This window comes from Oncorhynchus tshawytscha, linkage group LG08, assembly GCF_018296145.1.
Source record: "Oncorhynchus tshawytscha isolate Ot180627B linkage group LG08, Otsh_v2.0, whole genome shotgun sequence".
In the NCBI taxonomy this organism is placed as follows: Eukaryota; Metazoa; Chordata; class Actinopteri; order Salmoniformes; family Salmonidae; genus Oncorhynchus; species Oncorhynchus tshawytscha.
The window spans coordinates 11,811,768-11,835,426 of record NC_056436.1 but is presented as its reverse complement, the minus strand read 5'-3'; the positions used below and the strand labels follow the sequence as shown (position 1 = coordinate 11,835,426).

At 41.2% G+C, this 23,659-nt stretch overlaps 2 protein-coding genes across 5 annotated transcripts; one reads left to right on the top strand and one right to left on the bottom strand.

Moving 5' to 3' along the window:
* Positions 1-59: 59 nt before the first annotated feature.
* Positions 60-14,574, bottom strand: slc5a6b (solute carrier family 5 member 6). Of its 4 annotated transcripts, none has more exons than XM_024430519.2 (17): positions 14,203-14,574; positions 13,284-13,463; positions 11,604-12,072; positions 11,326-11,391; positions 11,179-11,230; positions 10,723-10,790; positions 4,711-4,865; positions 4,414-4,554; positions 4,103-4,232; positions 3,580-3,668; positions 3,322-3,434; positions 2,388-2,458; positions 2,199-2,285; positions 1,801-1,994; positions 1,489-1,595; positions 1,233-1,354; positions 60-712 (listed from the first exon to the last, which is right to left on the bottom strand). In XM_024430519.2, exons 3-17 carry the CDS (start codon positions 12,006-12,008, stop codon positions 569-571), a joined length of 1,944 nt encoding a protein of 647 aa, XP_024286287.1. In that variant the 5' UTR covers positions 12,009-12,072; positions 13,284-13,463; positions 14,203-14,574; the 3' UTR covers positions 60-568. The 4 variants fall into 4 exon arrangements, with proteins under 4 accessions (XP_024286287.1, XP_024286284.1, XP_024286286.1 ...); XM_024430516.2 differs by having other exon boundaries at positions 13,284-13,434; XM_024430518.2 differs by having other exon boundaries at positions 11,604-12,061; positions 13,284-13,434.
* Positions 14,575-16,513: 1,939 nt separating this feature from the next.
* cenpo (centromere protein O) lies at positions 16,514-23,384 on the top strand. Its single transcript, XM_024430520.2, has 6 exons — positions 16,514-16,828; positions 16,977-17,137; positions 17,384-17,546; positions 17,670-17,941; positions 18,215-18,377; positions 22,527-23,384. The coding sequence occupies exons 1-6, from the start codon at positions 16,810-16,812 to the stop codon at positions 22,634-22,636; spliced, it is 888 nt and encodes a 295-aa protein (XP_024286288.1). The 5' UTR covers positions 16,514-16,809; the 3' UTR covers positions 22,637-23,384.
* Positions 23,385-23,659: the final 275 nt, after the last annotated feature.

Below are 23,659 nucleotides of genomic sequence, written 5' to 3'. Positions count from 1 at the left end.
TGGTGGGTTATTGTCTGTGATGTTGCATGTTAGCACTCAGTTTCGATAGCGGTTAGTTGTTATTTTGTTTGTTTAGTGTACTTCGTGTTTTTTCGTCATTCATTAAAAGTATGTATTCACACCACGCTGCGCTTTGGTCTCCTCAATACGACGATCGTGACATCGTTTTATACCTTGAAGCAAAACAAATGGTCCTTTCAAATCTGATCGTCTCCGGAAGTATACATTAACATAGTCTTGGGTTTATCGTTGATGTCAGTAACACTGTAGGTTTCTTTGGTCTTGTTCAGGCGTCATGCACGCTAGACATGTACAGTATCAGTGCATTTTTAATCCACAGTCACTTGGATTACAGAGACATATGTTCATACACCGGATAGGTGCAGTGAAATGTGTTGTTTTACAGGGTCAGCCATAGTAGAGCACAATACCTCCCAACAACACTTCTCTCAGAGCATCATCTCCTCAGAACAGAACCTCTGTGAAAAACACTGACATGATACAGTGTGTGGCCCATTTCACTGCCAAGAGGACTGTGATATAACGTGGTTGTGGAAGAGTCTGTCCATCACAGAGCGGTCTCATGTTCCACAACAGGTGTGTGGGAGGTTAGAAGAAAGCTTTGCCTCTCCTCTTCTAACAAGCCCTCCTCTGTGTAGATGGCCTGACCATTTCTCTCGTGTTGAGCAGGTGGACATTCCTGGATGGTTGGCTACACAAAAAAAAAAGATAATAGACAATGTTTTGTAACCTTGATACGATAGCACATAGCTTTGTTAAAAGGACCCTCACACAGTGTTGCTAGTCATAATATAAGAGTTCAATCATTGAAGAAGGTGGGTTTTCCCACAATGCACTTTCAAAAGTGTGTGATTTATTAGCTGTTTTACACACTTCCTGAAAGTGCATTGTGGGAATCTTACTATCGGCAATGAATGATTGAATTCCACCCTGAGTATGTGGACAGGGCCCCCTTTAGTGGTGTGTTATAGGAATGCATCAGCTCAGGAAGAAAACATTGTGGAATGTTGCCGACAGAAATGTCCTGCATGGACCTGATTCCTTGTTCTACATAACATATTTATTTCCGAACGTTGTGCCCTGCTGAATGCAGCCCTGGAGACTACCTGACTGTGTCCAATAATAAATGCATATTTTTGTTGCAAAACGTTTTGCTATGGTTTGCACTAACGAATACAATCCTGAACTGTGAGTGTGCTCTGTTGTCTTACCCCATGCCCCAGTGGGGTGACGCAGCACAGCTTCTGTTTGAGTTTATCTGGTACGAAGAACAGCATGTTGCCCAACAGGGGATACAGAGTGCCTGGGGTCACCTCCTCCGCTTTCATTGGTCCTTAAATGAAAGATAAAAGCCAACCAATTAGATTAACTTCACTTCTTCCTGTAGGATAATCTGTGGAAGTTTGAGCGATCTGAATGCATGTTTTGCTCTGGAATGCTAAATAACAAATGTTAATGAATCTGTACCTGTGAGAAAGCTAACAACCAACCCTGTGATCACCACAGTGAAGGAGTTGAGAGCACTGTACCACATGAAGGACAAGGAGTAGAACCTCTGCAGACCCATTGGTCGGCTAAAGAAAAATTTAAAGGCAGTTATTATAAAAATCACTAATTGTATTCACAAAATTTGCATCTATGAGTAAACTAAGTTAAATACTTTCTGATTGATCTTCGGGGAGTTTGGGAATTAAATTACGAACAGACCACAAAAATACAAATTTCCGTTACGATGGATTAATAGTTACGGTATTGATTCTGTTGATCTTTGTTTCATACCTGTGTGTAACGGTGGGCATTGCAGTACTGATGAGTGCTGTCCCCATGGCTGTGGTGATGTTCCCTGAGAGTTGTACAGCAGTACAGTTGAACTGAGACACAGCAGCAAGACCCCCAGAGGTACTGGTTACGATGCTCCCGATGCCCACCCAGAAGGCCATCGCCAGGCCTGACCCCAACCCTACCAGGGCACCCTGGAGAAACAGTACATCAAATGTATTTATTAAGCCTTTTTTACACCAGCAGTGTTCACTAAGTGGTTTTACAGTAACCCGGCCTAGCAAAACAAAAGCAGAGGCAAAGTAATGCTTTCTACTGGGTCCTGTGTGGTTCAGTTGGTAAGGGCGTGACAGTAGGTTTGTATCCCGCAGGGATCACATTAACACATCAGTACTTACGGTAGAGTTCGCCCAAGGAAAGAACAACCCAAGAGAGAAGACACCCAGAAGAGGACCACCAACCATTCCAAATATTTTGAAAGCAGTCTTGAATTGAAATAAACACAAACATGTCAGAATATTTTTAATTTGAACCTATTTGAAAATGAAATCCGCATAGGGACGAGGCAGATGCATCTGTGTGCTTACCTGCAAAACGGAATCACTCATCAAGTGGGTGAGATAGGCCATGGCCAGACACAGCAGTCCATATGAACATGCTGGATCAGAAACGGAACATGTTACTCTTTAGAATGAGATGAGTGCTGTATCGTGTTAGGAAGCATGCTCTCACAGGTAGTGAGAAAGGCATTATGTAAAACTTACAAATAAGTTAAAAGATGCACTCAACAGTAAGCAGGGCCCGTACAGAAACAACCTTTAGCCCCTAACTCCTAGGGCCTAACCCCGAGACTGAATCTGATCTACTCAACCTCTGGCCCCTACTCCCAATCCACTTAATTGGATCTACACAGCCACTAGGCACTTGATCTGATCGACATGAAGTGCCTAGGACCTAGAGGGAAGGGGCTATGGACCTAGAGGGAAGGGGCTAGGATGTAGAGGATAGGGGGTAGGACCTAGAGGGTAGGGGATATGGACCTAGAGGGTAGGGGATATGGACCTAGAGGGTAGGGGATATGGACCTAGTGGGTAGGGGATATGGACCTAGTGGGTAGGGGATATGGACCTAGTGGGTAGGGGCTATGGACCTATGGGGTAGGGGCTATGGACCTAGAAGGTAGGGGCTAGAGGCTAGGACCTAGAGGGTTCGGTGCTATGGACCTAGAGGGTAGGGGCTAGAGGGTAGGAGCTATGGACCTAGAGGGTATGAGCTAGAGGCTAGGACCTAGAGGGTAGGGGCTATGGACCTAGAGAGTAGGGGCTATGGACATAGAGGGTAGGGGCTATGGACATAGAGGGTAGAAGCTAGGATGTAGAGGATAGAGGGTAGGACCTAGAAGGTAAGGGCTATGAACCTAGAGGGTAGGGGATAGAGGGTAGGGGCTATGGACCTAGAGGGTAGGGGCTATGGACCTAAAGGGTAGGGGCTATGGACAGGGCCCAGGATATCTCAACGTACCCAGTCCCTTGGAGAGCAGGGTGGCCCTGGCCTCTGTCATGGAGGGGCAGTGTGGTTTGATCAGATCCTCCATGGTCACTGTAGCCAGAGAGTTAAAGGCTGATGAGATGGTGCTGTGGAGATAGACATGAAACTCAGTCACAACACCAAACCACCCCTCGGTCACTGTGCTTCTGCTTGTTCTGGAGGTCTAGGCTGGGTTTACTGTAAAGCCTTTTGTCATCTATTGGAAAAAGGGTGTTAGAAATATTGATATACCTGAGAGCTGCACTAAACAGGCAGGAGATAAACAGTCCAGACAGGCCAGGTAGACCCTGCAGCATGTCCATCACAAAGTACAACACCATCTGTGAAGAGAGCACATACTGGTTGGTGGTACTGTCGGTTAGAGTATGGCAATAGCAACACCAGGGTTGTTGGTTCAATTCCCACTGGGGATCATATACATAATACAAAGGTATGCACTCACTGTACTGTAGGTCATTTTGGATAAAAGCATCTGCTGCTGACTGCTAAGTGGCATATTACTTCATCCACCAACTATAATACTGTAATACTGTAATACTATAATACTGTAATACTATAATACTGTAATACTGTAATACTATAATACTGTAATACTATAATACTGTAATACTATAATACAGTAATACTGTAATACTATAATACAGTAATACTAGTACTATAATACTATAATACCTAAATACTGTAATACTATAACTGTAATACTATAATACTGTAATGATGCACTCCAGATTACCATAATAAATAACACACACACCTCATTTTTTGATAAGACACCTAGATTGTGGAAATGGTCCTCCCCACAGTAGCGTGCAAACATGACAAGCCCCATGACACAGCTCAGAGCTAGAGCTAACTGTAGAGAGGGAAACACCATGTAGCAAGACCTGCAGAAAACATAGAGGGGTCACAATCCACCAGAGCAGGAAAACAACACTTATTCTAACATAACTTGCATGCTTAAAATAAAGTGCTAATAACATGGTAATAGTATAATAAGTTACAGAACACAATGCATGCACCTTATCTGTCTCTCAATCTCTAACTGATGTATCTCTGTGGTCTTACATGATGGCGTCCCTCTCGGTCTTGGCGCTGAGGTATCTCTGGACCTGGGCCTGGTTGACCCCATACAGAGACAACATCAAGAAGACTCCCCCCACCCCCAGGGTCCAGAACGTGTACTCCACCGTAGGATCAGGGTTCAGGCTGGAGACATGTAAAGAGGTGGAACATCTAATTGGAATATTAGAACTGGAACAATGGAATTGGAACATGGGATTTAAGATGTCCTCAAAACCCAACTTTAAACTAGGTTGCCAGTCATCGCTTGAATACGTGAATATAGTGACCAGACCCACTCACTCTATGCCGGAGATGCGGTTCCCCTCTGAGACCTTCCTCCAGACCTCTGCCACCCCCCCAGTCTGCTGGACCCCCACCACGATGACCGCTAGTTGACCAGCAAACATCACTATGGTCTGGAAGACATCTGTCCAGATCACTGCCTTCAGGCCTCCCTGTTAGGACCAGGCACAACACAGAGACCCAATCACAGAGCCTATTATCATATGTGACCGACCGTCTTGATTCGGCCTTATGTTGCAAAATTGTTTTATTTTTTATTTTTTACATTGGATAAAAGTTGAGAGTCTGAAATAGAAAATTGTATGTCATACACTACAGTTAGGGAACAATGGGAAAGTAATTATGCTTTGAAAGTTGATAAACTTGTAACCTCACTTTTGAGAAAATGGCCCTGGAATGTTTTGGTAAACGTACTGGAGACCTCTTCTTTGTCTACACCTATTCAGCATCGTTCACACCCTCTAAGCCTCGCACATCTCTTTAAGGATTCAGATGTGAGGCCATGTACAAAACAACCAAAGATTTCAAGACTAATGGCTGGTTTATACTACGAGTGTGTTCATAAATTTAATCTGGAGTGCCAGAGTGCGCTCTGGGCGTTGGTAAACTCAGAGAGTTGTCAGTATATAAGAAATCCCACTATGCCCTCAGACGAACCATCAAACAAGCAAAGCGTCAATACAGGACTAAGATTGAATCCTACTACACTGGCTCTGACGCTCGTCGGATGTGGTAAAATATTACGAACTACAAAGGGAAACCCAGTTGTGAGCTGCCCAGTGACGTGAGTGAACCAGACAAGCGAAATATGTCTTTTATGCTCGCTTCGAGGCAAGCAACACTGAAGCATGCATGAGAGCACCAGTTGTTCCGGACGACTGTGTGATCACGCACTTTGTAGCCGATGTGAGCAAGACCTTTAAACAGGTCAACATTCACAAAGCCGCGGGGCTAGACGGATTACCAGGAAGTGTACTCAAAGCATGCGCGGACCAACTGGTAAGTGTCTTCACTGACATTTTCAACTTTTCCCTGTCTGAGTCTCGAATACCAACATGTTTCAAGCAGACCACCATAGTCCCTGTGCCCAAGAAAGTGAAAGTAAATACCCTAAATGATTACCGCCCAGTAGCACTCATGTCAGTAGCCATGAAGTGCTTTGAAAGGCTGGTCATGGCTCACACATGCCGGAAACCCTAGACCCACTCCAATTCACATACCGCCCCAACAGAGCCACAGATGACGCAATCTCTATTGCACTCAACACTGCCCTTTCCCACCTGGACGAAAGGAACACCTATGTAAGAATGCTGTTCATTGATTACAGCTCAGCATTCAACACCATAGTGCCCACGAAGCTCATCACTAAGCTAAGGACCCTGGGACTAAACACCTCCCTCTGCAACTGGATCCTGGACTTCCTGACAGGCCGCCCCCAGGTTGTAAGGGTAGGCAACAACACATCTGCTACACTGATCTTCAACACTGGGGTCCCTCAGGGGTGCGTGCTTAGTCCACTCCTGTAGTCCCTGTTCACCCATGACTGCGTGCCCAAACACGACTCCAACACCCTCATTAAGTTTGCTGATGACACAACAGTGGTAGGCCTGATCATCAACAACGATGAGACAACCTATAGAGAGGTCAGAGACCTGGCAGTGTGGTGCAAGTAGGGTTGCAAAGGGTCGGAAACTTTCTGGGAAATTTTCCAATGGAAATGAAGCCAGGGAATTTTGTGAATTTTGCTTAAGTTCATCAAAAAAGTTAGCTTATAACAGTGAATCTTTTTTGTGAGATACACATAAGGCAATTCTAGGTCTTGTGGCATATTTTGGTTAAAATATCCCCAATTAAATGGAATTGCAGCCCTCTGCATGCTCAGTGCATTCTTCCATCACATGTACAGCTGATTCAAGATCTTGCACACTAATGAGATGCTATTGAGCCCACACTACTACACTGTCTGAGCCAAGGACTACATGCTTTCTGGTAAATTGTGATTACGATACTGGGTGGGGTGAATATATCGTATATGACAAACATGATTTTTTGTTAACTAGTAAATAGTAGCCAACAGCAAAGTGTGTTTAAATAATTCCTAACTTGTTAACAATTTCTGCTAGTTTGTTTTTGCTACCATGTGGGTTTTAGCTTGCTTGAGCCTGCTAACTGAGGAGTGTTATTTCACCTGTTTCCATACATGTTTCATGTTAAAACATTTATCTTACAAAGGAGTTGTTTTACTCTAACTGCTTAACTATTTATTAGAACATGGAATTGTACTATTTATTTTATTACTCATCTTTTTCTAATCTTTACAGGAAAAAGCCAAGGGCACCATCTGATGTGTGGGGACATTTCACTGCAGCCAATATAGAAGGAAAAGCTGTGTATATTAGCAAACACTGTGCCAAATCATGTGAAGAATGCAACAAAGATGCATAATCATCTGGCAAGTTCATAAAGTTCCCTCAGTGCTCACAACAAGCAACCTCTGACAAAAGTCCCTCTACTTCTATTCGAAGTGAAAATGATGAATCAGAAACCATATCGATAGCAACAGCCATGGTCCTCTTGGAATCAGAAGTTTTTTTTTTACTCAATTTGATTTATTTTACCTTTATTTAACTAGGCAAGTCAGTTAAGAACAAATTTTTATTTTCAATGACAGCCTAGGAACAGTGGGTTAACTGGTCTAGGAACAGTGGTTTAACTGCCTGTTCAGGGGCAGAACGACAGATTTGTACTTTGTCAGCTCGGGGGTTTGAACTTGCAACCTTCCAGTTATTAGTCCAACGCTCTAACCACTAGGCTACCCTGCCGGAGGAACGTAGTCAGAGAAATGCTGATGAATGTCTTGCTCGAGCTGTGTATGCAACTGGTTCACCTCTGATGCTCACAGGCAATGTGTATTGGAAGAGATTTCTGAATATTCTTTGCCCAACATACACCCCTCCAACCAGACACGCTTTATCTACTCAATTGCTGGATGCAGAGTTCAACAGAGTTCAAGTGAAGGTCAAGCAAATCATAGAGAAAGCAGACTGTATTGCAATCATCTCTGATGGGTGGTTGAATGTTTGTGGGCAAAGAATAATTAACCTTAACCCTAACCCTAACTACATCATCTCCACCCCTCAACCAGTATTCTACAAGAGCACAGACACATGGGACAACAGACACACCGGTCTCTACATTGTAGATGAGCTGAAGGTAGTAATCAATGACCTTGGAACACAGAAGGTATTTGCACTGACAATGCTGCGAACATGAAGGCTGCTTGGTCTGAAGTGGAGGAGTCCTACCCTCACATCACACCCATTGGCTGTGCTGCTCATGCATTGAATCTGCTCCTCAAGGACATCATGGCACTGAAAACAATGGATATACTCTACAAGAGAGCCAAGGAAATGGTTAGGTATGTGAGGGGTCATCAAGTTATAGCAGCAATCTACCTCACCAAGAAAAGTGAGAAGAATAAGAGCACCACATTGAAGCTGCCCAGCAACACCCGTTGAGGTGGTGTTGTCATCATGTTTGACAGTCTCCTGGAGGGGAAGGAGTCTCTCCAAGAAATGTCCATATCACAGTCTGCTGATATGGACAGCCCCATCAAGAGGATCCTCCTGGATTATGTATTTTGGGAGAGAGTGGTAAGCAGCCTGAAACTCCTGAAACCTATAGCAGTAGCCATTGCACGGATTGAGGGAGACAATGCCATCCTTTCTGATGTTCAGACTCAGCTTGCAGATGTAAGAGAAGAAATCCGTACTGCCCTGCCCACTTCACTGTTGCTCCAAGCAATGGAAACTGCAGTTCTGAAATACATCAAAAAGCATGAAGACTTCTGCCTGAAGCCCATACACGCCACAGCATCCATGTTGGACCCCAAGTATGCTGGCAAGAGCATCCTGTCTGGTGCAGAGATCAACAAGGCCTATGGTGTCATCACTACGTTGTTTGGGAACACACAGGCCAAAGCACGCAACAGGCTTTTTGAGCCTGACAACGAGCCATCCTCAACAAGGTTGGAAAGTGATAGTGAAGATGAGGCCTCAGAGTCTGATGTTCAAGAGGTGGACATTGAGGAGGTCCGGGGAGAAGACATGGAAGCCTGAGAGGAAGACAACCAAAGCTTTACTTTACATCATTTACGTATGTTGAAAACGTTTTTGGGAGATGCGATGGATCATTGGGGATCATTCAATATTCCCTTTCTTTTGTTGTTCAGTGAAATCATCCCATGTGAAGTGTCAACTAATTTAATTAAAGTTCAATTCATAACTAAATATTTTTTTCTATTGAAAAGATTTAATCATTTGCAAGTGTGTCTACTTATGATAAGGTAAAAGGTTTATGTTTCTGTCTCTATATGATATGTTAAATATATCCTATGCAAAAAAACATCTACATTTAAATTATATTAATATTAATTTGCATATATTTCCATTAATTCCCATATATTCCCGTTAATTCTCACGGGAGGTTTCCACCTCTGAATATTCCCCAAAATGTGCAACCCTAGGTGCAAGGACAACAACATTATTATTATTTTTCCTTATTTATTTATTTATTTATATTGTTTTATTAACAACAAATCAATACAAAAAGTACCTGGGGAAACACAAGGATATATAAAGAATATACCAAGGACAATTGGTCTAGGGGCGGGGCTGGACTAGGGGCGGGGCTAGGGTGTACAATATCACATTACACAAGGACCTTAAGGGACATACAGACATTTATCATTCTAACAGCATTTTGTTGGCAGAGTATTTAATTGTCTTAAAATATAGTTCAATTTCTTTTTGTAAGGTAAGAAATGTGGTGTTTTGTTTGTAAATTTACATTTGTGTATATGAAATTTGGCCAAAAGAATGATGAAATGAACAATTGTTTCAACTTATTTCTATCATAAGTAAAGAATCCAAGCAGCACATCTCTCCATAATAGTGCAAAATCTTCATAAATGTGTTCAATTATATATCTACTGATGTCTTGCCACAGATTCCTTACATGAATACAAAGCTAAAAAAAAGATGCAACACTGTTTCTGGGTGGTCATTACAAAAAGTACAATTTGAATTGAAGTTTTTCTTCATATAGTGGTTGGCGGGATCATATTTATGAATAAAAATATATATATATAAAAACATAAACTTCCTTAATTTTGTTAACAAGTAGGTATGTGTGTGGCAACATCCTAACTTTTTCCCAACAGATATTATCAATAAAACCATTTCAATAAGGCATGACATAAGGTATAGATCCAACATCCTGTTGAAACAAGGCTTGTAGAGCCCTACTGTTGTTACTAAAAGAAAAACAAATCTTTCCTACTGATGAGTCATAGTCGGTATGTCCTGAGGGTCTGGTCTTGACACGTTCCTGAATAATGAAGAAACACCTGAGGGACTGGCATCTAAAACAATTTGCAAAATCTTTAGGTGTTACAGGGACCTTGTAAAGTGATATGAATTCCTTATAACTAAGTAAAAGACCCTCTGCATTTGGCTCACCAATAGGATATTATTTTGGAACCAATATTATATTTTTATAGAATATGTCCCGATATTCCATATATAATATCTGTGTGGAGAAATATTATGCTTATAAATTAAGGACCATGACAAGAAAACCTGCCGATGAAAATGCACAGTATCACTGGAACTTTGTCAATATTATGATTGCGAACCAACATGAAGTTAAGGCCACCAAAAGTGAAGAAAAAAAGTCCACTTTCAACTGCCTCTCCTATGAAGAAGTGATGCGTGACATCAGGAACGTCTAGTTTCCTGAAACGACCCACACATAGGCTTCAAGCTAATAATGGCTGATGTGGTATCAAACATTTTAAAGAAAGATTTTACTTCAGAATGACATTTCATAATGTCAACATTACACAAAAAGCTTTTCATGGGCAAATGTTTTGTGTAAGTCTTTTAATTATGTAATAATTGTGTAATAACAGCTTCATTTACAAACTGAGAAAATGACTGAACAACTTACCAGAGTTGTATACAGTGTACACACCAGTCCAGTGGCCAGCACTGCTCCCCATAAATCAAAGCCAGTAACTACGGGGAAGCGTGAAACAAAATTAAGCAACCTTTACTCCAACATGTTGCACAATTCTAAATAACCTACTCACGGCACAAAACACAGTAGAATTTCTGGAGCTGAAATGGTGTCGTCCCAAAACATTATTATTATTTCCCCCCAAGAGCGTTAGACCCTGTAGGGACAGTTTCCCAGACATAGATTAAGCCTAGTAGTCCTGGACTAAAAGCTATTTTAATGGAGAAAGTCCATTGAGAATTAGTTTTAGTCCTGTACTACTTCATCTTTGTCTGGGAAACCGGCAATAAACCGCCCATAAAGTCTCATCACTGTCTGTAAATCCCGAAAGCATAAAAGTGCCTGAGTTACTGACCTGTGTACACACAAACAGCCTGAGTTACTGACCTGCATTGAGTGCTAGGGCTGGAGTGTACACACAAACAGCCATATATATGACCTGCAAGAGATAGCAGTAGTCATCAGAGGAAAAACTGATATTCAACAATCTTCTCCTTGTTTTGGTCTTAATATTGCATCTGGTATGGACCTTACCGTCTGAAAGATGAAGGTAACTGTTCCACATATACGCACTGGTTTGTTGAACCGCAGTTCCAGATACTGAAAAGAAAAATGCCTTCACTAAGTGATATACACAGCAGTAATTTTCAGCACTTATTTCCCTGACAGAAACCAAAACTACGGAAACGACTTAGCAGAGTTTAACAGCTAGGCCTATACATTTCAACTGGTATTAGCCTACATATTCTCGTTCCAAACATTTCTCTCCATCTAGAGCTAAGCTTGCAGAGAGAATAGCCTAGAATACACACCTGGTAAGCGCTGGTAAGATGCAGCTTGTAGAACACAGGAATGAAAATGTGTGCTGGAATGAATAGCCCCAGGATGTAAGCACAGCCTATGAACCAGTACTGAGTGCCATGGGTATAGATCTCCGCTGGCACGCCCACTATTGCCACCGCTGATTGAAATGTAGCGATTAGTGACAGAGACACAGGGAGGCAGCTCATGCTCCGGTCCGCCAGCAGGAACTCCTGAGTGGTGCGCTGCCGACCCCCTGACAGGGCATAGTACAGCCCTATGCCCATGGACGACGCCAACAAAAGGGCAAATATAACATAGTCGATAGTGGCGAAGTGCATTTGTGCCAAAGCATCCATCTTGGTGCCAGGAATCAGGATACGGCTACTATTGCTGAATGGGATGGAGGGGCTCATCCGTAAGGGTGTCCACACCCATCCGTAAGGAGATCCCAAGAGCCTTGAACAGACTTCAGACACACTAGAATTAAATATGGGGGGGGTGAGTTGTTGATTAACACGTTATGAAGCCTTTATTGGTAGCTACCTACAGTTGAAGTCAGAAGTTTACATACACCTTAGTCAAACACATTTAAACTCAGTTTTTCACAATTCTTGACATTTAATCCTAGTAAAAATTCCCTGTCTTGAGTCAGTTAGGATCACCACCTTATTTTAAGAATGTGAAATGTCAGAATAATAGTTGAGAGAATGATTTATTTCAGCTTTTCTATTTGCAACCAAGCTTTAACTTCCTGACTGATGCTTCATGTTGCTTCAATATATCCACATCATTTTCCTACTTCATGATGCCATTTATTTTGTGAAGTGCACCAGTCTCTCCTGCAGCAAAGCACCTCCACAACATGATGCTGCCACCCCCACAGCATGATGCTGCCACCCCCGTACTTCATGGTTGGGATGGTGTTATTCGACTTGCAAGCCTCCCCATTTTTCCTCCAACCATAACAATGGTCATTATGGCCAAACAGATATATTTCTGTTTCATCAGACCAGAGGACATTTCTCCAAAAAGTACGATCTTGGTCCCTACGTGCAGTTGCAAACCGTAGTCTGGCTTTTTTAATGGCGGTTTTGGAGCAGTGGCTTCTTCCTTGCTGAGCGGCCTTTCAGGTTATGTCGATATAATACTCGTTTTACTGTGGTTATAGATACTTTTGTACCTGTTTAGTCCAGCATCTTCACAAGGTCCTTTGCTGTTGTTCTGGGATTGATTTGCACTTTTCGCACCAAATTATGTTAATCTCTAGGAGACAGAACACGTCTCCTTCCTGTGTGGTATGACAGCTGCGTGGTCCCATGGTGTTTATACTTGCGTATACTTGCGTTTCCAAGCTGTTTAAAGGCAACTTAGTGTATGTAAACTTCTGACCCACTGGAATTGTGATACAGTGAATTATAAGTTAAATAATCTGTCTGTAAACAATTGTTGGAAAAATCACTTGTGTCATGCACAAAGTAGATGTCCTAACCGACTTGCCAAAACTATAGCTTGTTAACAAGAAAGTTGTGGAGTGGTTGAAAAATGAGTTTTAATGACTCTTCAACTGTACCTAGATACCCAAACCATGTTCTGTTTTCTTGAGGGAGTCTGATAAACTAGGTCATTGGTTGCCACAATAGATCTAGATGACATACAGCACACAGTCAATGCAAGAAGCTTTCACATACCTCTCCTTCAGGTCCAGACATCCTTCTGGAAAAGATACTCAACTTGACAAGCAGGAAAAGTTGCCCCCCACAAGAGTTCAGAAGTGATTTTCCATTACTGCCATTGCATCGCCCTTGTCATCTTCATATCTCGGTGCCTGTGTTTGAAATTCTGAGACAAAGCGCATGTCGTGACTCCCACTGAAAATACATTTGACCTTCAAGGTTAAAACAAGGGGGCGACAGAGAAAACATTATCAATGACCTTTGACAATGTTGTCAAAACGACTTTAAAAATAACAATAATGAATCAAAATATAGACAACACATTCTTCTCAGTCGACCTTTCCTGCAGTCAAATGACCTCGTGGCCTCATTGGTGGAATATTATACATATTTTTCATAATTAATCAACATTATTTTTTTTTTATTGCAGAAAATCAGGTGTTTCTATGTCAAACGGTTTTGTTACAATTCAGGCTTCTGTGATATATATAAATGTAATATTGTAATGCAAACTCAAAATGTAATACATTTAAACTCTATATCTGACATGGTACAGGTGTCTTATTTTTTTACGCTCATAACCATGTGTGCGAGTTGTATATTTTTGTTTGAGACTACCAAGAAACACTGTGCGGCCCTGATTTAGCCCACTGCAGTAACAGGATAACAGATCAAGTCTGATAACATGCTGAGCACAGCACAACCTCTGTGAACTTTACCCTGCATACCAGTTTGGTGAAATCCAAACATATATCGCCTCACGCTTACAGTAGGACAACATGCACAACTGTCACTATTGTTACCTAGAAATATGAAATAGTCACAGTAATGACAAATTCCATTCCTTTTACTGTCTTTTTAATAAAAACAAATGATAATTAAAGTTGGTTTTTAGCTCAAATTAGAAATAGACCCACTGACTGTACACCCTTACCTGGATAAGGTGTGGAGCAGAGTAGTTCCACTTCCAATTCAACACTTATTATCTGTGTCTTCACCTGGATACGGTGTGGTTCAGAGGAGTCCAACTTCCAATCCAACACTTTTATTTGTCTGTGTCTTGCATCATCCATGGTGACAATGTTTGCTTAATTTAGTTATGCGCTCAAAACGTGTTTTGCTTAAGACCAGGCATCATCTCTGAATCTGACGGTAATTGCCACATAGGTGATCAGCGGAAATCAAAAGCCTGTCTCAAGCTTCTGATACTCAAGCTATGTTTGTAAAGCTATAGCTAATAAAGAAGATTATCTGCAAAAACTACACATGAGGATGACTTCTTTTTCTTCTTCGGTACCATGACGTTCGCACATTTCGTTTGTGCATGCCGCCACCTACTGTACGGCAGTGTGTGTTTCAATCACGTTACATTTGTAATACAATTTTTATTTTTTTTAAGGGGGAAAAATAAGAAAATTGCATCACAAACCAACGCTACATCTATATGCCACCATTTAAAAAAACAATACCAAATCTCAAAACATCTCATAAATCTTCTGCAGCAAAATCTCATACACTGCTGCCACATACATTCATGAAAAAACTCACTACCCCTTTCACTACATTGACCCAATCTGTTCCTGCACCATGCCAGCGGCCTGGGAGGAGGGGAAACCACCCCTCAACACACCCTGTAACTCTTCTGACATCCGATCTCATATACCCAAATACTTCTCTGCAGCTGCCACCACAATATCTATTTTCTGTGATTTACTACATTCCATTTCTGCGGTACAGTTGATAACCATTGCTATGAACACTAAAAAGCCAACCTTACGAAGCATGAATCACTCGTCGGCCTATCCCGCTGTGCTGGCACAGATCTACTACTCACAGCAACATGGAAAACCACAACAGTAGACACACACAACTTTATCCACCAAAACTACGCAGTCTTCTTTCACATGCCCTCGTGCACACTTCCCACATGTTGGAATCTCCTTCCTACACACTGCTATGACATGACCATAAATGTTGCACCTGAAACAGAGCAGTGGATTCAGCACAAAAGGCTCTAACAGGATAACTGCTATATCCTAACATGACTTTGTCTGTTAGAGACTCTAACTAAACGAGTGCCTGCTCCCACTGATCAGAAGAAACACAAAAACATATCACAAGTCCACTAACGTTACAGGTTACCTTCACTGATTCTACCTCACCCAACTCCTTTCTCACCCAGCCTGAAACCACAAATGGAGCTGTCATAAGGCAAGAGTCCACCTTCTCTGGGAAAAATATCGCTCCTACTGGTCCAGATTCTTCTTTAGCATGAGCAAAGACGCCAAGCTCGGGTTCCAAGCTCTTCACCACACCTTCCATGACACTTAACTCGCCCTCATTCACATCCCTCCAGAAGTCTGTCTGGAGGACAGCTCACTGTTTGACAACATTCTTCTTCAACACCCCGTCTCCATTTTTATGGTCATCTTCCTCAGATTCAAATCCAACCTCTCCTTTCATCATTCTCTTCAACCTCCTCTTCCTCTTTTTCCACTTCCATTCCTCCTCAGAAATCCATCTTTCTGTCCCAATATTCCTGTTCTGTTCCATGATTCCTCTTACCCACATGGAGGATGACTGTCAACCAAAGATACATACAATCATAACACTTGCACCAGTTAGTAAAGGAATAGGGTGTGGAGTAGAGTGGACATTGTGAAGACATGAAACAGGTCTGTGTGTTTAGTTGAGGATGTGTTGTTAACTGAATTTTTTATTTAACCTTTATTTAACTAGGCAAGTCAGATCAGAACAAAGTCCTATATTTGGTTAAACCCTAAATCAGACAGCACTGGGTCAATTGTGTGCCGACCTTATGGGACTCCCAATCACAGACATTTGTGATACAGCCTGGAATTGAACCCAGGTCTGTAGTGAAGCCTCTAGCACTGAGATGCAGTGCCTTAGACCCCTGCGCCACTTGGGAGCCCTGTATGATGTAGATATGGAGAGATTGTGTGAACGGGTTAGAGAGGCTGGTCGGGTTGGTCTCTATTTCACTCTTTAATAGGAACAGGACGAATGAAGATAATTTAGTGTACTGTGTGTAGGCTGTGACTGGACTCACACTCCAGTACAGTAGGTGGCGGTGTACAGCTTAAAAATTGGATGGATCCCCCAACCTAATCCCGAAGAAGAAGAAGAAGAAGAAGAAGAAGAAGAAGGATTATTATTATTATTATTATTTAAATGTAACTAGGCAAGTCAGTTAATAACAAATTATTATTTACAATGACAGCATACCCCGGCCAAAAAAGAAGAAGGAAAAAAATAAAGAAAAATAAAAAAAGAAGACAGACCGAGAGTTTGTTTTGATTTTCTTCCGGGTTGGAAATCTAGCCGCCAAATTGAAGTGACCTAATGTGCATATGTTATTAAGAGGTACTAGATATCTCTAATTTACTTAATAACTCCATGCAAGCGTCATTCGTTTTATTTTGGCATTCACATACGCGTATCAAACATTGTTCAATCTTTGCTGACAACTTTCAAAACTACACTAGCTAGCTAAAGTTAGCTAGCTCACACGGAGGACACAATGGAAGAAGCGAGAAAAGGTAACATCAAATAACGTTATAACTGTTTTTGCGTTACCAAGAGTTTGTACAAATGTCATGTTTGAGTAGATTGGTCTTAAATGTGTGTAATTTACAATGCTGGTTGGTTATAATGTATTATCCAACTTAAAAATATATATATCCCCAGGTGTTTTGGGGCACTTAAAAATGTTGGAAATGGAGGCGAACAACTTGGAATTAAAGCAGCAGGAACTTCGGCGGAGAGGTCGCCAGGAAGAGCTGAATGCAAACCTACAGGCACTCCTCAGTAAAAGAGACCAGTTAAAAGCTGAAATAAAGGCAAACACGGTAAACCAGCTAGATCATTTCTGAGATCACTTATGTCACATTACCTGGCAGTAGCTATAATTTATTATCTAAATTAATGGATGCTTACTAATAGGTGGAGGTGTTGTTATAGAATGTTTACAAATGTACATAACCTTGGTTTTAAATAGTATCAAACAGTTAACACAGGTTGCAGGTGAATCTGAGAAGTCAATGTGTGGTCATAGGCTGCTGCTCAGAGCTTCAACATGATGTATTCCTTTCTAGTCTCTCCAGAAGATGAGAACTCTACTGGACCGAACAGGTGTTCCATATGAGAGGAATGAGGATGTTGATAACCTGGAAGATGGCTCAGATAACTCACAACTTCTGCTGATGATGGCCAGACACACACAACTGAAGGACCTGCTTCATGCTCATCATCTTATAGGTAGGTACTTATAACCCAAATATGATCAATGGTCTCTGTCTCTCTGTGTGTGGTATAGCAACTCTTTAGACAATATCACCAACCATCCATCCACGCCTCTTTCCCCTTCGTTGTCTTTCTCAGGTGGGTATGATGTCCTCCAGACTCGTAAAGGTAAAGGGGTGTGTGTCTCGTTGGCCACTGCGTACGAAGGCGTCTACCTTGAGACATATAACCTGGAGATAGATCTGGGGTCTAACCTGAGGATCTGCCGACATAACATCCCCCCGTTCATCCCCTTGGAGAGGCTTGTTACGCAGGGCAACATGCAGACAGACATCAGGGATTTCCTGGACACCCTCAGCCAGTATCTCAATGCCTACGCTGGCCGCAAGCAGCAGCTACACCTCACCAAGGTACCAGCGTATTAGTGTTACCAGTCATCCACATTGATATCTGAAATGGAATATTAATCAATTTTCATACATTATGCATCTTATGCAGATCTAAAAATACACTGTTTTTGTCTGCTCAAAGTAAAGAGAGGTGTAAGAACATAGTACCAGGAACCTTTGTTGTGATAGCTGTACACAGTATGTTAGATGACTATGTTATGTTTGCTCTGAAGGCTCCTACTATAGACAAAATGTCTAGACCGGTCTTCTGCCCTGTTCTCTGTCTGCTTCCAGGAGATCCATAGCTCTGTTCAGGTGGCGGAAAGTAATGCTCTCTGTACTATACTGGTGCTGATGTTCACTATACCAGGAGAGAAGGCCGAGGCTGCACTGTGTACCCTGCAGTATGCTAACCACACACAGCGCCTGCCCACCCGGGTCAACATAGAGTCTGAAGGTACAACTCATAAACACCAACTGGATACATAATATGAACCTTTCAGTGTAAATGAGTGTACCGGAGCGTTGATAATATTAAAGCTGCAATATCTATATAGAATTTTTGCAACCAGGAAATGGCGGAGCGATTTCTGCATAGTGCATCTTTAACCTTGAAGTGACCGGAGTGTCGATAATATTAACCTTTGAGCGTACCGGAGCGTACCGAGCAATACTTATGTTTTCTAATCTATGGCTGTTTTAAAGGATGTAAAAAATATATTTACAGCGTCTTCAGAAAGTATTCATACCCCTTGACTTATTCTACATTTTGTTCTGTTCTAGCCTGAATTCAAAATGAAATGGGTTTTTAAAAATCTCTCCCATATACACACGCCATTATGACAATGTTCTCCATTATTCTTCAAGCTTTGTCATGTTGGTTGTTGATCATTGTTAGACAACCTTTTCAGGTCTTGCCATAGATTTTCAAGTAGATTTAAGTCGGAACTGTAACTCGGCCACTCGAGAACATTCACTATCTTCATGACAAGCAACTCCTGTGTAGATTTGGCCTTGTCTTTTGTTATTGTCCTGCTGAAAGGGGAATTCATTTCCCAGTGTCTGGTGGAAAGCAGACTGAACCAGGTTTTCCTCTAGGATTTAGCCTGCACTTAGCTCCATTATGTTTATTTTTTATCCTGAAAAACTCACCAGTCCTTAACGATTACAAGCATACCCATAGCATGATCCAGCCACCACTATGCTTGAAAATATGGAGTTATAATCTGCGTTCTATTGGATTATCCCCAAACATAACACTTTATATTCAGGACAAAGGGTTCATTGCTTTGCCAATTTTTTTGCAGTATTATTTTAGTGCCTTGTTGCGAACAGGATGCATATTTGTATTCTGTACAGGATCCTCCTTTTCCTTTCTTTCAATTAGGTTAGTATTGTGGAGTAGCTACAATGTTGATCCATCCACAGTTTTCTCCTATCACAGCCATTAAACTCTGTAACTGTTTTAAAGTCATCGTTGACCTCATGGTGAAATCCCTGAGCGGTTTCCTTCCTCCCCGGCAACTGAGTTAGGAAGGACGCCTGTATTTTTGTAGTGACTATGTGTATTGATATACCATCTAAAGTGTAATTAATACCTTCATCATGCTCAAAGGGATATTCAATTTCAGCTTTTGATTATTTATTTTTAACTCATCTACCAATCGGTGCTCTTCTTTGCGAGGCATTGGAAAACCTCCCTGGTCTTTGTTTAAATCTGTGTTTTGACATTCACTGCTCGACTGAGGGACCTTACAATTATTTCTATGTGTGGGGGTACAAAGATGAGGCAGTCCAGGGAACATATTATGTGACTTTTTAAGCATATTTTTTTCCTCCTGAACTAATTTAAGTTTGCCATAACAAAGGGGTTGAATACTTATTGACATTTCAGCTTTTTATTTTTTAAATAGTTTGTAAACATTTTGAAAAACATAATTTCACTTTGATATTATGAGGTATTGGGTGTAGGCAAGTAACAAAACTTCTCCATTTAATCCATTTTAAACGCAGGCTGTAACACCAAAATGTGGAAAAAGTCAAGGGGTGTGAATACTTTCGTGTGTGTGTGTGTGTGTGTGTGTGTGTGTGAGAGAGGGTGAGATATACAGTTGAAGTCAGAAGTTTACATACACCTTAGCCAAACACATGTAAACTCAGTTTTTCACAATTCCTGACATTTAATCCTAGTAAAAATTCCCTGTCTTGGGTCAGTTAGGATCACCACTTTATTTTAAGAATGTGAAATGTTTGAATAATAGTAGAGTGATTTATTTCAGCTTTTATTTCTTTCATCACATTCCCAGTGGGTCAGAATTTTACATACACTCAATTAGTATTTGGTAGCATTGCCTTTAAATTGTTTAACTTGGGTCAAACGTTTCGGGTAGCCTTCCACAAGCTTCCCACAATAAGTTGGGTGACTTTTGGCCTAATCCTCTTGACAGAGCTGGTATAACTGAGTCAGCTTTGTAGGCCTCCTTGCTCGCACACGCTTTTTCAGTTCTGCCCACACATTTTCTACAGGATTGAGGTCAGAGATTTGTGATGGCCACTCTAATACATTGACTTTGTTGTCCTTAATCCATTTTGCCACAAGTTTGGAAATATGCTTGGGGTCATTGTCCATTTTGAAGACATATTTGCGACCAAGCTTTAACTTCCTGACGGATGTGAAGTGTGTGAAGTGCACCAGTACCTCCTGCAGCAATGCAACGCACCCCAAAAAGTACGCTCTTTGTCCCCATGTGCAGTTGCAAACCGTAGTCTGGCTTTTTTTATGGCAGTTTTGGAGCAGGAACTTCTTCTTTGCTGAGTATTTATACTAGAGGTCGACCGATTTAATTAGGGCCGATTTCAAGTTTTCATAACAATCTATATTTTTGTAAGCAGATTTTTATTTTTTTACACCTTTATTTAATCTTTATTTAACTAGGCAAGTCCGTTAAGAACACATTCTTATTTTCAATGACGGCCTAGGAACGGTGGGTTAACTGCCTTGTTCAGGGGCAGAACGACAGATTTTTACCTTGTCAGCTTTGGGATTCAATCTTGCATCCTTACGGTTAACTAGTCCAACGCTCTAACCACCTGATTACATTGCACTCCACGAGGAGCCTGCCTGTTACGCGAATGCTGTAGAAGCCAAGGTAAGTTGCTAGCTAGCATTAAACTTATCTTATAAAAAACAATCAATCAATCATAATCACTAGTTAACTACACATGATTGATGATATTACTAGTTTATCTAGCGTGTCCTGCGTTGCATATAATCGATGCCACACTGGGGGATGATTTAACAAAAGCGCATTTGCGAAAAAAGCACAATCGTTCCACGACTGTATCTAACCATAAATACCAATGCCTTTCTTAAAATCAATACACAGAAGTATATATTTTTAAACCTGCATATTTAGCTAAAAGAAATCCAGGTTGGCAGGCAATATTAACCAGGTGAAATTGTGTCACTTCTCTTGCGTTCATTGCATTGTCAGGGTATATGCAACAGTTTGGGCAGCCTGGCTCATTGCGAACTAATTTGCCAGAATTTTACATAATTATGACATTGAAGGTTGTACAATGTAACAAGAATATTTAGACTTAGGGATGCCACTTATTAGATAAAATACCGAACGGTTCCGTATTTCACTGAAATAATAAACGTTTTGTTTTTTTCGAAATGATAGGCTCGTATTTCTGTGTGTTATTATGTTATAATTAAGTCTATGATTTGATAGAGCAGTCTGACTGAGCGAAGGTAGGCAGCAGCAGGCTCGTAAGCATTCATTCAAACAGCACTTTTGTGTGTTTTGCCAGCAGCTCTTCGCAAGCACAGCGCTGTTTATGACTTCAAGCCTATCAGCCTAATGGCTAGTGTAACCGATGTGAAATGGCTAGCTAGTTAGTGGGGTGCGTGCTAATAGCGTTTCAAACGTCACTCGCTCTGAGACTTGGATGGGTAACGCTGCTTCGAGTGTGGCTGTTGTCGATGTGTTCCTGGTTCGAGCCCAGGTAGAGGCGAGGAGAGGGACGGAAGCTATACTGTTACACTGGCATTACTAAAGTGCCTATAAGAACATCCAATAGTCTAAGGTTAATGAAATACAAATGGTATAGAGGGAAATAGTCCTATAATAACTACAACCTAAAACTTCTTACCTGTGAATATTGAAGACTCATGTTAAAAGGAACCACCAGCTTTCATATGTTCTCATGTTCTGAGCAAGGAACTTAAACGTTAGCTTTCTTACATAGCACATATTGCACTTTTACTTTCTTCTCCAACACTTTGTTTTTGCATTATTTAAACCAAATTGAACATGTTTCATTATCTACTTGAGGCTAAATTGATTTTATTGATGTGTTATATTAAGTTAAAATAAGTGTTAATTCAGTATTGTTGTAATTGTAATAATGACAAACACACTTTTTTTTTAATCGGCCGGTTAATCGCTATCGAATTTTTTTGGGGTCCTCCAATAATCGGTATCAGCGTTGTAAAATCATAATCGGTCGACCTCGTGTGTGTGTATTTATATTGAGGATGCTATTCGTATCCATGCACAAGTCAGTTTCTTCCTTAATGTGTGTTTTTGTCTGTGTTTAGACACTGCGCTGGTGAGTTCTCCACAATGGAAGAAGAACCAAGCCCTACTCCTGGAGACTCCATTACACACAGCTTTGGTGACCATGAAGAAGACTGGCAGTATCGCTTAGTCTGATCACAGTATGCTGTAAATACACTCAAGACTGAGCAGTTGTTTATGTCAATGTATTTCATTTATTTAACATGTCATTTTATACTAATTTCATTGGCCGTCACGATCTATTAGTTGTCTGTTATGAGTATACGGAACATTAGGAAGTAATATTGAGTTGCACGCCCCCTTTTGCCCTCAGAACAGCCTCAATTTGTCGGGGCATGGAGTCGAAAGCGTTCCACAGGGATGTTGGCCCATGTTGACTCCAGTGCTTTCCACAGTTGTGTCAATTTGGCTGGATCTACTTTGGGTGGTAGACTGGTGCGCCTGGCACCTACTACCATACCCCGTTCAAAGACACTTAAATCTTTTGTCTTGTACATTCAACCTCTGAATGGCACACATACACAATCCATGTCTCAGTTGTCTCAAGGCTTAAAATTCATTCTTTAACCTGTCTCCTCCTCTTCATCTACACTGATTTGAAGTGAATTTAACAAGTGACATCAATAAGGGATCATAGCTTTCACTTTTATTCACCTGGTCAGTCTGTGTTGTGGTAAGAGCAGGTGTTCTTAATGTTTTGTCCACTCAGTGTATATCTTTTTGAGTTCATGTACTTGTTATTCCCTTTCGCTTATTCAACATTGTTTGCACATGTATATATTTTTGTTAATAAAAAAGTAAAATGCCCATTTTACTGAAGTTTGACAACCCCGTTTGCAATATAATGACAACAATACAGTATGTTTTGCGAAGCTAAATTGGTCTTGTCTTGATTTATTTGACTGCATCAGTTAACTAAAAGCAGTGGCACTATTCCACTAAGCTACCAGAGATTTACCTCACAGAGGAAACCTGATGGTCTGCATTTACAGTCTTTCAAAAGTGGATAATTACTTCACAAAGGTTACTAGGAAACAAAATAGTCTACATGAAACACGATATGAAGATCAGGTTTCTCAAAAAAAGTGGTATAACCAGTGAAAGCAATACCTCTGTCATGTTTCTATCTGCTCATTACAAGTGTTGTCAAGTT